Consider the following 15002-nt stretch of genomic DNA (forward strand, 5'->3'; position numbering starts at 1 on the left):
CCCGGTGCTGCTCCCGCAGCCGCCGCCGCCCGCTCTGCGCCTGCGCGCCGCCACCGCCCCCCGCGCGGGCACGTGAGCGCGGGCACGTGACGGGCCGCGGCGGCGCGGCCGCGATGGCGACCTACGTGAGCGAGCTGGAGGCGGCCAAGAAGAGCCTGAGCGAGGCGCTGGGCGAGAACGTGAAGCAGTGAGTGCCCTCGGGGAGCCGGGCTGGGCTCTGCGCCGCCCTCCCGTCCCCTCGCGTTCTGCCGTGGCCCCTCAGAGCCTCGGCGCCGCTGCGTGAGGGGGCAGCGCTTCTGCTCCGCTCCCTCAGCTGAGGCGCTCGGGGAGGGGAAAGAGCCGTGGTGTGGGTGAGAGGTTGGACTCGATCATCTCGGAGGTCTTTTCCAACCTCATTGATTCTGTGGTTCCTTGCTTTTCCCGAGGTACTGGGCCAACCTGAAGCTGTGGTTCAAGCAGAAGATCAGCAAGGAGGAGTTTGACCTGGAAGCGCGCAGGCTCCTCACGCAGGACAATGGTAAAGGAACACGCGGGCTTTGTTGCCCTGCCAGGCCTGGGAAGGCTCCTGCAGGCTCCGCGGCGCTTCCCGAGCGGGGACAGTGCTTGTGAGGGAAACAGCAGCGCCAGGGCTGCGGCAGCAATGGGGTTAAAGTGGTGGGAGGTGCCCTGGCCCGCATGGGGAAGTCCCTGGGTAACCCCGGCACTGACGGACAATTTGGCGTTGTAAATGTGATAAAAATGTCAAACATGCTGTTCGAGCAACCAGAAAGCCAGTTTTAATGTCACTGTGGAGGCACAGTCCTTTCTGCACTTTCCCCTTGGCTGTAGCTGGAGCAGGGGAGGGAGCCCTGGGTTCCCCGGGCTGCATTTGCAGCAGGCAGGTCCTTCCTGCCCTGGGATTGGCAGCTGGGGATGGTAAAGGGGGAAATTCCTCGGTCCTTGCTTCCCTGTGTGTCTGCAGACATGGGTGGGCATTGCTGAGCTCACCGCGGGGGCTCCTGGCTTCCATGTTTGTGATCCCTTAGGGAAGGGCAGGGAGGTTTCTGGTGCTCGGGCTCCAAAGAGGATCCTGAAACCCTCTGAGGTTGTTTTCACTTTCTCTTGTGCACATTTACTCGATGTTCCAGAAAACCTCTGCAATAAAGTTCTGTTTTGTTAGAGCCTGTTTGAGCTGACTTCATCTTTGTGGTTCTCATTTTGGTGTATTTTGTAACAAAACCAAAAGCACTGCATGGTAGGAGGGACAGCTGCTCCTCTGACTGGCTGAATACACCAGAACTTGTCAAGCAGCTGTAATACACTGTGTGTGTAATACTGAGAAGTGACCTCATTGTTTCTGTGCAGTGTGTAGTATCCTCTGTGTTGTTGTCACAGTAGTAGATTCTCAACCCAGGAGAAGAAAACTCTCAAAAAACTTAAATTAAAAATTGAGCAGGTGGGGAGAACACAACAGTGGGAAAGCTTAGGGAGCAGCTTTAGGATGGCTTTGAGGGGGTGCCAGGGCACTGGTGTGCTGCTAATGAGCTCTCTCTCTCTCTCTGCACAGTCCATTCTCACAATGATTTCCTCCTGGCTATTCTCACCCGCTGCCAGATCTTGGTTTCTGCCCCAGGTGAGTCCTGAGAAGCCTCATTAAACCCTTGGTGTAACACTGTGCCTGCCACTTGTGAGTTTGGGGGTGTGTGTGCAGTACCCCAGTGTCCTCAGCCTTCATATTCATGGGGGTTTTTGCCACCCAGGTAAAAATGTAGCAAAATAATGAAATTATTTCAGCAGAGATGCTTCTATGGCTAAGCTGTGTGTGCTTGGCTGGAGGCTGATGCTGGGTTGGTGCCTGTGATAACCTGGTTTGAACTCTGGGTCCGTGTCTGCTGTGAGCTGAAGGGTCAAGGCAGAGGCAGCCTTCTCTTTGATGTGCTTTGCTTACCCCTTTCCCTCTCTGAACTTTGTTCCTGCTCATTGTGGAGAGCTGACTTTTCCTGACTCATCTTGATTTCAAGTACATAGCTGATAGAAAAGTGCTTACAGGGAGCCTTGGTTGAGCTGTGACCTGTTAACCCAGTATCTGCAGAGAGTTAACATTTTACCTTTGGGAGCATCTAGGATTACATTTTACCTCTGTGAGTGTCTAGATTGGCTGTATTTAAGGGTGCAGATGTGTTTTGTTTGTTCTCCAAAAGAGCTCCCAACCCAGGGATGTGGTAGCAAGGGCAACTGAGCTGCAATTCAAGGTGTGGAGCTGCTGTGTAGGGAGGGAGAGAAAATTGCTACAGCTCACATGACCTGAGAGATGACTTTTTGGAGAGAATACCTGCTACTGAGGTGCCTGTTGTAGCTGGAGGAAATAATGCCTGCAAAATTCATGTATGGCCATGAGGTTTTGTGTTAGAGCTGGTCCTTAACTCTACCAGCTGTGCTAATTAAATGTTGATAGCCCCCACCTCCAAACTTGCATTGTTTGCTGTTGATTGAACTGCAAAAACACCTTGTGTGCCCTAAACTTGTTCCCTTTAGGGAGCTGCACTCATGTAAATCAGGTTTATGTCTGAATCTGCTGCTCCTTGCTTTTAACTTTGAGTAATTAATTACAGCTGGACGACGAAGAGACTGCACAGGAGCAGAGATTCCCCTGCTGGTCACCTGGAGCAGCTGGGTCTAAATGAGGAGGGCAGGGGGGCAGTGCCTGTCTCTTCATGCCCCTTAGTCATGGTGTGCAGCTGTCTGGTCAGGATTCCTCAGCAAACTCTCCCAGGTGTCCCTTCCCAAGGCAGTTCAGGATTGTTTGAAGGTGGGAGCCCCTGCACAGAGCAGGGTGCTGCTCCACAGGTATTTATTAGTTCCTGCCTGACCTGCTTTAATTTCAAGTCCCTGGAGGTTGTTTTCTCTTGTCCCATGGCAGCTGCTCTCTTCAGAGCCCTGGAAGAAACCTGGATGTGGTGGTGGCCAGCTGGCCACCAGTGCTGGTCACCTCCAGAGCTCTCAGGCAAGCTTTGCCTGGCTCTGTGGCCACAGATTGCATAAGCCAGCTTGAAAAAAGTCAGTTTAGTCATGGCTGAGTGGTCTTAAAGATGTGCTGTGGGGCTAACAGTGCATTCTGCTGGTCCCTTCTAGCAGCTCAGCTGTGCTGTGCATAGATCAATATCCCAGTGATCTGGGAGCTGAGCTTCCTTTTCTGGGCCACTGACTGGGACATCTCTTACAGGCAAGATGTAGGGTGGTTCATGCAAGCCCAGGAAAATGCAGTATCACTGGAATACTAGCTTTTAACATCTAGCTTTCTCTTTCTTCCCCTAGATGCCAGTCTGACATCTGCTATTTTATTTTTTTGCTGTGGTTTGGTATTTTCTCTCTCTCTTTTTCTTTTTTTTTTTTTCTTTTTTCCCCTCCATGTAAGAATGGAAAGCTAACAGGCTTTTGTCTCTGCCACTGTCTTTTGGGTAGAACGTGTTTACTTGATGATTCAAGGAAATAAGTGACTTTAAAGGAGTGTTTTTGAGGCACTTGGCATGCCATCACAAGGGTTATTGGTGCATGTACTTTCCACTTTCTTGTGAGAGACAAGGGGAAAGTAACCATGTGGTCAGTGGTCAAGTTGTACTTGATGCTGTACTGGAATAAGAACCCTTGGGGAAGGTGTTTTTCAGGAGTGATTACAGTATATGATGAACATGCAAACAAACCCATCTGCTTCCAATTTTGCTGCCTCTTGTACTAGTGGTTCCACCTGGGATTTAGGGAGCACTTGGTGAATGTCACCCTTTCTGAGGATGCTTTGCATTTCCCCCTCGCGTCTGCTCAGGCTGTTGGTCACCCAAACCACTTGAAATCCCAGTTGCACACCTCTCTGCCATGGGGCACGTAGGGCTGGCTGGTGCAGAGGCAGGGAGCTGTGTTGTCCATTCTGATGTGAAGTGTGGCCATTTGGGGCCAGCTCTCCTGGCTGTGTCCTCTCCCAGGCCCTTGTGCAGGCCCCTAGCTGGTGGGATGGGTGAGGAGCAAAAGATCCTTGGGCTCTGTGCTCTGCAGGAGTGAACACATCCCTGTGTCACCAACATTGTTCTTGGCACTCATCCTAAACACAGTCCTGTGCCAGCTGCCCTGGCAAAAAATTAACCCTCTTCCACCCCAAACCAGCACACTGGGACTTTTTCTTCCCCAAAAAATTCCATCAAGAGGGACTCTGGCTTAAATCCTTTCTTAACCTTGCATGGACTTGCTTACTAAGCTGACCTTGTTTGTTGGACAGTTGCAAGCACTCAGGGTAGCAAGGTTCCTTGAGTTAATATGTATCTTGTTGGAACTGTTCCTTCCCTTCTTAGTTTTATTGCTGACATTTAGCTGAGACAATTGCCAACACTTGACTTAGTGATGTAAGGATTTAATTTATTTAATAATAAATAGTCTGAAGCCATTTAAAAGATGGTTCAGTGAATTAGAACTTGTGTGGAATAACAGGAGCATTTTATTTCATCAGGTTTGTCCACAGGCTTTGCTTAGAGGGCTTTCAGCTGTGAGATTGGCTCAGGTTGCTCATGTTTGCTTCTCTCCAGAGTACTGAGAAGGGAGGAAAAGTAAGAAAATGGGAGTGTGAGGAGAGGAGAGCAGAGGAATATGCAGAGGAGAGCCAGCAGAATATCAACCAGATATCAGCAGAATAGCTGACCTAAACCTTTGTTCCTGCAAGAAGATTAAAACAAACAACCCCCCCAAATTGAAGATCAAGTAAACAGGCGTGAGAAATGTGTGTTTTCTCTCTGTCTGCTTCTTTCTGTGGTGACTTTCTCTGTTTCTTTGTCCTTTCCTCATGCAGCATGTCAGGCAAACGTGACAGGCTCTGGACTGCCTGGTGCCATCATGGTGGTGCCATGCAGAGATGTGGCAGCTCCTAGAAAAATGCTTTTATCTCTTGCTGATCTTTGAAGGCAGAGCAGCAGCTGTGGCTTGTTGAGGTCTGATTCCTTTGCTAGCAAGATTAAATAAAAGCTGCATTCATCTCTGAAGTTTCATGTCTGAGCCAACCCAGCCTTGTCATTTGTGGCCAGGAAGGCAAGTACTGGTTTCTTAGAATGCTAGAGGGAAATTTTGCTTTCTTCATCTAGTGCAAGTTGGGCTTGGTAATATGAAAACCTGGAAAAGGAACCAAAAATTGTGCTATGGGCTCCTTATAATGGGGAATAGGAGATTGTATCTCACCTTTTCCTTGTTTTGAGCTGAGTTTGGCTAAGTTCTTGTTAAATGTGCATGTTGAGATTCAATTAAGTTGCATCTTTCAGATCTACTGTCAAAGCCTATAAATTTAGTTGCCATTTAAAACCTACTGTATTATTTTTCCTATAAAAGGTATTTTAAAAATTCTGACTTAACTGTAACCTATTATATCTGTAGAACATTATCAGAGGAAAGAGTGTTTGCAATTTCCGTCTGCACTCATTGCACTTTCTCTGGTCACAGCTGTGAATGAGCTGTGTGAGACCTGGTGTGGTTCTCCACAGTGGTTTCCTATGCTCCATTATTAGGGCCTCTCCTGTGATGTATTGATGAGCAGTGACACCAGCCTTACAAGTTTTGGGGAGGTTTTATTTATTATCTTTTAATTTCTTAAATGGACCAGTGGATTTTGACAACAGGGTTTCTAGGCTATGGGTTTCCACCTCTCTAATAGGATGTAGCTAAACTTTTAGGTCAACTTTATTAAAATAGGGAGAATGTGCCATCTCTGTGTGTGTAGGTTATTTCTAATCCTTTCTTAGCAGCTGACCATTCAAAAACTAAACCTAAATCCTTCAGCTGAGCCTGATGCTGTTAGAAATTTTGTTTTTCCATGGTGCTTGTACTCCAGCTGTGTGTGTGGGATGCTCCCCATAGCCAAGGACTTGTAGTGTTACATGACTTGTGAGGGTTCTTCAGGGTGAGATAGACAAGAATCTTGCTTCATGATTGGAAGTCTGGATTTATTAATATGTGATATATAATATATTATGACTATACTTATAAGAATAGAGAGAGAAGTTGTTAAGCTAAGAATAGAATAGAATGCTTAACAAAGTTCTGTGTCCAAGCAGAAAGCAAGCAAGCTCTCCTGTGAGTGGTCAGCAAATCTAAGCACTCACAGAAGACTAATCACAGCTGCACTTGTTGCATTCCACACTAGCTGATAGCAATTGTTTACATTCTTCTTCTGGGGCCTCAGCTTCTCAGAAAGAAAAAATCTTAAAAGAAAGGATTTTTATGAAAAGATGTCTGTGACATTGTAGCCAGCCTCATTCCTTACAAACAGGGCTGTGGTGTAATTGTGTTTGAGTTCCTGACTACAGCAAATTAACCATAGTTGATTCTCAATTACTGCAGATGAAGCATAGTTGGGACAGCCAGAGATAAACCCAGAGATTGGTGTGAAGCTGGTGAGAGCTGTGTGAGCAGGAGAGAACCACAGCTGAGTGTTGGTCAGTGCTCAGTGACGCTGGCCAGGCTGTGGGTGCTGACATGTGGAAAGGCTGCTGTCACCTCTTGTCTCTATCTAGAGGAAATGGCAAATTCTGGCTGAGCTGTGGCCAGGGGATGTCCAGGACATTGCTGTGCTGTCAGAGCTGCCTGGCAGGGAGCTCCAGCCTCAGCTTTGGGGCACTCTGAAATGCCTTCAGAGGCAAGCTGTCCAAGCTCCCAGCAGTGGGACATGCTGAGGGCACGCTGTGCTCCAGAGGAGAGGATGCTGCCTTGCAGGGAGGGTGCTGGAGGCCCACAGCACAGGCTGCTCTGCAGCCACGAGAGGGCTGTCCAGCCTCTGAGTTGCACTTGTTCCCTGCCAGCAAGCACACACACATCCAGTGCAGCGCTGTCCTAAGCCAATTCCTGAGGCAATTCATTGCTCACAGATGCTGTAAGCCTGTCAGCAGGAAATTTGCTGGGCTGTCCTTGCCAAGAGCTGTGTGATTATCAGGATGTGGTTTGGCCTGCTCTAGGGGTAGCTGTCAGACAGCATTCAGTGGACTTTGGAGCTGATGATATGACCAAATGTGTTTATTTATTAGTACTAAACAGGAACCTCTTTTTCAGCTGTTTGCTTACTGGTCACATCAGTGACATCCTGCTCCTGGGCTCAGTGGCCTCTGCAGTTCTTCTCCCCTCTCCTCCTCTTCAGTGTAACAGAACAATCAGCTTGATGTAGTGATGTTTAATAAGGATCCATGACAAATCTTGCTGAAGGAGAACTGGGGAGTCAGGCTGCTCAATTCAGATTATTTAACATCTGACCTGATCCAGGAGTGGGTGAGAGGAGAACCCACCTCCAGGTAAGAGCTCTAGGCAAGCTCTTACCTTCCTGATGGAACAAACAGCTTGTTCCTTCCTTTTGGATTTTCTTACAGGCTGTGCTTATCTCTGTCTTTCCACTGTGGGTTTTGTGTGGTGTGGGGACAGAAATTGCTAGGCAAGTCATGGGTGTTGTGAGTGAGTCAAAGTAGCAAGGGGCTGACAAAGGAAGGGAGGGGCTGCCAAAGATGTTCTCCCCTCTTTGCTATGGCTGCTGAGTTCGGGTTAAGGCTTAACAGGTGGCCAAATGTTAAGGGTTTCATCCTGGCCCTAAATCAGCAACACTAAGTGGGTGTTTTGTGTTTTTTAGTTTATTTTTTGTTGTTTGTTTGTTGGTTGGTTTGTTTTGGTTTCTTTTTTTCTTTCAATTTGTAGAAGGTGCTGGATCTCTGCCGTGGCCAGGTGGCTCTGCAACTAAACCTGGAAAACCCAAAGGGAAGAAAAAGATTTCTTCAGTTCGCCAAAAGTTCGATGTAAGTGTCTGTGGTTCTCTTTGCATCTGCCAAATTCCTAAAACAAGTGATTTACTGTTTATTCAGGCAGCCAGATAGAATTCTCTGACTAACTCTCAAAGTGTTAGAAGTGAGATCCTGGGTGTAATGTTTTCAGAAGGTCAAGTTGTTTCAGAGCTGAGAATGCCTTTTAAAGGTGCTATTTTCTGGTAGGTGGCACAGAAACGTGCAAGATCCGGTTCACTTTGCAGCAGGTGGTCTGTACATCCACCCTGCACTGTCACACCCCTTTCTGCACTTGTTTCTGTGCTGCCAGACCAGTGTGGAGGGGAGATTTGGGATTAGGCACTCTGTGTGTGCTTCAGAGACTAAAGGAATCCAGAGGAATGCAAGTCCAGCTGAAGGCTCCTTGTATTTAGGAATTGTCAGAGGTTGCAGTGCTCACAGCTGCAACCTCTGTTGTGATGTTCTGAATTCAGACTGTGTTACCTTGCCTGTCTTCAAACTTGACTGTAACTCTTGAGTTCAGTAGCACGTAGATGAGAGTTTGAGAAGCAAGTTGTGATGTAGTGGAAGTCTTAGAATTTGATTTACTCATTATCCTGAGGATACACCAGATTTCCAGTGTGTGTTGTACACATGTTCAGGAATGCTTGGCAGTAAGCCCTGGATGAAGTGCATCTTATGATTAATGGGCTTTTCTGGGACTAGTGGGATTCCTGAGTAGTGTGAATTTGGAAGTGCCTTGGTATTTCATAATGTTTCCCTCACTGGTCAGAATAACAGCTGTGAATGACCACAAGTCCATTCCAGTTGGCTTCTGCTCTCCCAAACCATATTCCTCTTGAGAGTTGCTTACGTTTTGAAGGTCTTTTTTTCCAGGCATGTGGCTTTCCTGTAATGAAAGCATAAATCTTTAGAATTATGAGGAGGGAAACCTGCTTTCACATCACCAGTGGGTGGATTGGTTTTTCACTCTGAGTTAAATGCCACACTGTCCTTTGACTAAAGCAGTCCCCCTTTCTCCCCTGAAACTAAGGTGTGAGAAATCCACTTTGCTGCTTATTCATTGTTCATATTTGAAGTGTGTGTGTCCTGGTGCCCCATAAGAGCCTTGCAGCAATCTCCATTCCACAGCCACTGGAAAGTAGAGGGAGTGTGTTGAGTCCGTTTCCTTGTGGGTCAGAGCTGAGCCAAGCACATGGGCTCAAGGATCAATAATTTCCGTTTGCTTTGTTCCCCCCTTTATCTGGAGACTGAGGAGCCATCGCAGGTACTCAGAGCTTGAGACACAATGCAGCCAAGGATTTGTGCTGGAATACATATGGCCTGGGAAATGCCACCTTCTCGTATGAATTCCTCTTCTGTGATGAGTATTTTTGCTAAATTACTGAGTCAGTTCTGAAAAATAGTCATATTCCATCTCAGTGGCTGTTCTGTAGCACAGCTCGGCTTACAGTTGTGAAAGTACACAGGGAGCCTGAAGTATGAAATTAGTGCTGGAATTGGGCTAAGTTTAAAGCATTAGAGAAATGTAAGAATCAATCACACAAGTTGAGGATCATGGGCTTTAATCTGGAGGGCAGCTGTACAGATGGTAAGTAAAAATATACCCTTCTGTACAAGGAATTACTAAATATGAGAATTCTTCAACACAGAAAGTGTCTGAGAGATGTGAAAGTCCAGCCACTGGCCTGGGTAGTGTGAAAGGAGATAAATGCAGTCAGTGACTGCCCTTTTTGAGATTCCCAGGAGAATCAAACAAATCTGGCAGGTGGGGAGGTACAGAGCAGACCAGAGCAGGTGAGTCTGCATGTGGTGTGTAGAATTTCTTGCTGCAGTGTGCTGTGGATACCCAAAGTTCAGGTGGTTTGGGGTGCTACTGGACAAGTCCAGTGAAAGGATCCCAACACTGACTTAGCAATTTCTTCAGGCACAAGCCATTGGGGAGGATTTTTAAAGGATTTTTTATAGGTGTAAGCTTTCTGACTGGAGTAGGGATGTCCCCTATGAATGAATATTACCTGGTGCTTTAATGTTGTGTTCCTGACAGCACCGTTTCCAGCCTCAGAACCCACTGTCAGGAGCCCAGCAGTTTGTGGCAAAGGATCCTCAGGAGGATGATGATTTGAAGCTGTGCTCTCACACCATGATGCTCCCCACACGTGGCCAGCTGGAAGGAAGGATGATTGTCACTGCCTATGAGCACGGGCTGGACAATGTCACCGAGGAGGCAGTGACAGCTGTTGTGTATGCTGTGGAGGTGAGGCTGGCCTGGGGGGCTGCAGTGCTGGTGTAACACCAGCAGCAAAAGGCTCTGTGTGCAATCTGGGACTTTGTCCCCTTGCATGGGGTGGAATCCTGCTGCTCTGATTGTTCTCCCATTGCCCTTTTGTCCCCTGAGTAATGTGAGAATGGAGAGTCTCGTGTCCTAGATGTAAAGTCTGGGACTTCTGCCTGCAAGTGTTAGTTTTGCACAGTACCCTAGGTACGCTGAGGTAGCTGTTGTGGAAAATGCTATTCCTGTCACTTCAAAGCAGGGACAGAATGGGAATGCCAGTTTGACCAGCTCTATAAAAAGCAGTCTGTTACAGGCACAGTGTCTGGCCTGGCCATGAAGGGACACAAGCAGGTGATACCTGGTCCAGGTGAAGTCCTGGTTTGGCTCTGGCCAGTGGTTGTGCATCACTGTACACATGCCAGGAATGACACAGCCACTGCTTGGAGCACTGATGTGTGGATGGTTTTCTGCACTCAGCATGTGGAGGTCGCCTGAGTTCCCATCTGGAGTGAGGCCAAATGAAGAAGTTGTCTGCTTGTTTTTTCCAGACAGTTCCTTCTCCAGCACTGTTCAGGCAAATGACAAAGATGAGTGAGGGGCTTTTCACTGTCATTTCAGGGCATGTATTTCAGTTCAAGTGTAACATCCAGTGTCAGTTATGAAATCTTAACGTTTAATCAGAGGTTGGGAATTTCCTAGCATTGAAGACACCCCTTTGACATTTGAAGCAGGGCATCACATATTAAAGTATGGTTCACAGGCTGATGTTTACAGTACTCAAAGTGCCAGGTTCTCTGTATCCAAGGGCTGGATAATGAAAACCTCCTGTAGCTTGTGCAGATATTGGTTCCCTTCCATCTTTAGGTCCCTGTGGTCATAGCAGCACTGCTTCTGTCTTGCCATTTGTTGAGGCCCTTCTGTCCACGAGTGAGTGAATCAGCACATGTCACAAGATTGGTTTTCCTTGCAGAACCACCTTAAGGACATTCTGACCTCTGTGATATCCAGGAGGAAAGCCTATCGTCTGAGGGATGGCCATTTCAAGTATGCCTTTGGAAGCAATGTCAACCCTCAGCCATATCTGAAGAACAGTGTTGTTGCTTATAACAACTTAATTGAATGGTAAGGAGCTGGCAGCACACTGGTAATGTACATGGATTTTGCTAGTCTTGGAATTACTCTATGCCTCAGTTGTATCTTTTATGTGTGTTGATAGTGTCTTGCTTTCACCAGCTAGGAAGGCATTGGTATGGAGGGTTGTACAGCTAAACAGGGAGTGTGAATATGGGGATTTCCCAGCACTGGAGTGAGGACCCGCAGGACACTGCCATCCTGTCATTTCCTGCATGCTAATGGTTCTGTGGCACATCTTTCCAGTTAGCAGGGCTTTGAGGCCCTTCTGTTTGGAGTGTCAAAGAGTTTGTGCAGTGCATCTGGCAGTGTTTGTGTATGAGAAGGCAGTTTTGTTTGTCTGTGGCAGCTTCTAGCAGTTGACAGGAGGTTGTGGGTGTTTGAAGATTTGATTGTAGTGCTACAAACAACTGTGCCTAAGGCCAGTGTTGCAGCTTAATGTTGTGTGTGCCTTAATTTTTGTGCTGGGTAGAAGCTATTGGCTGCAAGTAACAAAAAGTTGCACAACTGAGACCATTTAAGCAGGGCTGGAGCATGTTGAGGCTCAGTCCGTGCTCCTTGTTAAACTGGAATTTGAAATAAATTTTTATTAGAGCTGAAATAATTTTATGTACCACATCTGTGGTGCAGAACAGCAAGGCTGCTGCTGTATGACAGCCACAGCTGGTGCTGGTTTGTGACTGGGATGTTTTCTGCCTGCTCTGTCCCCAGCCCCCCAAACAATGCCACACCCTCGGCAGGTCAGAGCCTGGCCCCCCCACCTGCCCCTGATGATGCTGAGCAGCAGGCAGCCCTGCTCCTGGCCTGCTCTGGGGACACCCTGCCAGCATCCCTGCCTCCAGTCAACATGTATGACCTCTTTGAGGCACTGCAGGTAAGCTGGGCATGTCACACCTTCGTGTCACAGGGTGCCAGCTGCCAGTCTTAGCGTGGTTTACGTGCATGGTGGGGGATTTGTAGTCTCTTCCCATAGTCTCTTTCCTCCTTTGGCTTTGATTTGTTCCCCCTGTTAACTGCTGATTTAATGCCTGTTCTGATCCCCTTGGTCACAGAGCTGATGAGGAAATCCCTGTCTCACAGCTGTGCAAGATGGGTGAACTCTTAGCAGAACTGAGCTGGATGGGTTTTGACAGTGGTGCGGCAAAATACCTTACCTGGCATGTCCCTTCTTACTCCTCATGTTCCACCTGGGTGCTTAGAGGAATGCTTGGTCCTGGCATGCAGGGCACTGCAGTGGGTTGGCTGGCATCACCCCAGCCCTGGGGAGGCATTTGAGCTCAGCTGGGTGAATTTTCATTGGCAGTGTATGGCTGTGGTTCCCTCCTTCTCTGGCAGTTGTGGGGGGGCATTGCCTACTTTGAATGTCTAAAATTAGTTGTTAGAAATTCCCCCTTGATGATCTGTGCTGTTGTGAACAGGCCTTGGGATTTTGTCTGACAGCTGTGGATGCAGACCACAGAGCTGTAATCAAGCATTCATCTCATGCTTAGTCAGAATTGTTATTTCTATGGTTTTGATGATCAGCTATTGATTGCCACCCCAAGAGCAAAATTACTGTTCCCTTACCATGGCACTCCCTTAGCAAGTGGTGTAAGAGGTGGTTGTGCTGTGCTGGCTGCTGTGGCAGTGCTGTGACATTCCCTTTGTCCCTGCTCTGCAGAGCTGGCCCCTGTGCAGAGGGAGTTATTCCCTGGGAATATGGGCAAATGTGTATGGAGGTGTGCAGCTTGTTTCCCACCATGCCTTTCCAGGTGCACAAGGAAGTGATCCCTGCACACACAGTGTATGCTCTAAACATTGAGAGGATTGTCATGAAGCTCTGGCACCCCAACCACGAGGAGCTGCAGCAGGACAAGATCCACCGGCAGCGCCTGGCCATGAAGGAGGGGCTCCTGCTCTGCTAGAGCCCTCAGCTGGCTCCAGCCTGCTCCTGGCACTTGGCATTCAGGTGCTCCTTACAAACCTGTGTCTGCATCTCCAGGATGATGTGATTTATGAGTCAGCTTTTCCTATGGAAATGGGACTGAGTTGTGGGACACTGCTCTGCTTCCCCAGAGTCCTGTGCCGTGGAGGACTTGCAGCAACGCCACTGAATTGGGAAAGAGAAACGAGACACGTTTGCAAGGACTGTTTTTAGGAAAAATAAATGAGAGTGGAAAGAGTTGGTTTTAAATAAGGTGTGCTCTTGTCTTCTTTTGTGAGCATGGAGAATCTGCCTCTTTGCCCTCACCTCTCAGGTAGTTTCCCTCCTGAGCTCAGACTCCAGAGGCCCTGTCCAGCCTCTGTTGCTGTTGGTGGGATCCTTTTCATTAACTGGTTATGGGGTGGGCTCTTGTGCAGATGAGCAATTCTGTTAGCTGATGTTGTTCCTCTTCTACCAGGGGAACTTCTGCTTAGAAAATGTGACAAAACAAAACTATGACAAAAGGGAGTTGTCTTGGTGTTGAAGACTCCTTGGATTTGCAGCATGAACAAATCTCTCACTTCCTTGTAAAAATATGCAGCCTTGTATTACTTCATTATGAAATTATGCAGCCACACCTCCCCTCATGGGAGATGTGCAGATCACTGTGTAAAAGGAGAAATCCCACCTTGGGTGCTCTGCTGTATCCCTGAGTCAGCTCTGGGAACAGAGCTTGTTATAACAAGAGAATTCCATTAAAGTGTCTTAATTACTACATGGCCTGGGTTTGACCTCAAACATGAAGGTACCTGCTGAAGTGTGACTCACTGTGCCTCCAGATTAATGGAATTGAAACAGCTTCTTCTGGGGGAATATGAAAGGGGAAGCTCATGGTTCCACATCATTCTGGTTTTCCTATTTGGAAGGTATTTGGATGGAAGACTTGTCATATTTCTTGTGAAGTTATCTTCTCTGCTGTACCCCCAGGACTGAAGAGGGTGTAGATCCCTGGTGTTTCTTCCCAGTTACTGTTTTTATAACTTCCTTTCCTGACCCCTGGGACTGTTGATGTTGCACCAGCATTGTAACAAGGGGCTGTGCAGCTGTCCCTGTGTTCCTGGCTTTCCTGCATCCCCTTTGGGATGTGCTGTGCAGTCAGGCATAGCAAGAGGCAGTGTCTGGACAGGTATTGGTGACTCTCTTCATGAGAAGATCACTTTAGGATTGTGAAGAAACTGGGAAAGGCAAGGACACAGAGCTGCAGCAAGGCCTGGCAGGATGGGAGCAGTTGTAGGTAGGTCTGGCAGTGTGTGGTTCAGAGGGAAGTGGGGGGAGAAAAGATGGGCAATTCCTTTTGATCCTTTTCTTTTGACTGCTTTGTTTTTCTGTATTTAAGCTGGTCAGAGTGAGTCTGAGCTTAAAAGTTGACCTCAGTGGCTTTTACATGAGAGTTTTTAAAAGCAGTATTTAACCTTAGTAGCTGCGTGGTGATGAGATCATCAAGCCACCCAAAATACAGCCTGTGGGGTGTGGGAGGGAGATTTCCCAGGTAGTTGTGATGCTTCTGGTGTAAAATGAAAGCAGTAAGTTTGTTTGCTAGAAACTCTGGGGCATCTCTGAGGATCTCAGATCTGAAGAAAGCGCCCCAACCTATGACAGCATCACAGGCAGGTTCTGAAACAACTTGCAAAGTGTGGCACTTCAATCTCCCTGCTGTTTGCCTGGGCTGTGTTCTGAAGAGCCAGGTCATCTGTTCCACCCTGCCAAAGTGGAGTGTTTGCTACAGCTGCTGCACAGCAAAGGCTCCAACAAGGAACTCGTGTCAGCTGCATTGCAGAGATCTGAAAATTGAAACATGTTCTCAAAGCACTTTGCCATGAAGTGTGAGTTTTTGTGAGCAACAATGCTTTACAGGCTTCTTGGGTGA

The 15002-nt window shown here is 47.8% G+C and overlaps 1 protein-coding gene across 1 annotated transcript; it reads left to right on the forward strand.

Moving 5' to 3' along the window:
- The first annotated feature begins 73 nt into the window (after positions 1-73).
- TADA1 (transcriptional adaptor 1) lies at positions 74-13348 on the forward strand. The gene is made up of 8 exons (XM_059478118.1): positions 74-187; positions 426-517; positions 1547-1612; positions 7684-7781; positions 9814-10023; positions 11012-11163; positions 11884-12046; positions 12924-13348. Exons 1-8 carry the CDS (start codon positions 114-116, stop codon positions 13074-13076), a joined length of 1008 nt encoding a protein of 335 aa, XP_059334101.1. The 5' UTR covers positions 74-113; the 3' UTR covers positions 13077-13348.
- The last annotated feature ends 1654 nt before the right edge of the window (positions 13349-15002 follow it).

This window comes from Ammospiza nelsoni, chromosome 9 (assembly GCF_027579445.1).
Source record: "Ammospiza nelsoni isolate bAmmNel1 chromosome 9, bAmmNel1.pri, whole genome shotgun sequence".
Taxonomy (NCBI): domain Eukaryota; kingdom Metazoa; phylum Chordata; class Aves; order Passeriformes; family Passerellidae; genus Ammospiza; species Ammospiza nelsoni.

Coding starts and splice junctions, on each gene's coding strand:
- TADA1 (XM_059478118.1), top strand. CDS start 114: ATGGCGACCTACGTGAGCGAGCTGGAGGCGGCCAAGAAGAGCCTGAGC. Junction 188..425: donor CTGGGCGAGAACGTGAAGCA/GTGAGTGCCCTC, acceptor GCTTTTCCCGAG/GTACTGGGCCAACCTGAAGC. Junction 1,613..7,683: donor GATCTTGGTTTCTGCCCCAG/GTGAGTCCTGAG, acceptor TTCAATTTGTAG/AAGGTGCTGGATCTCTGCCG.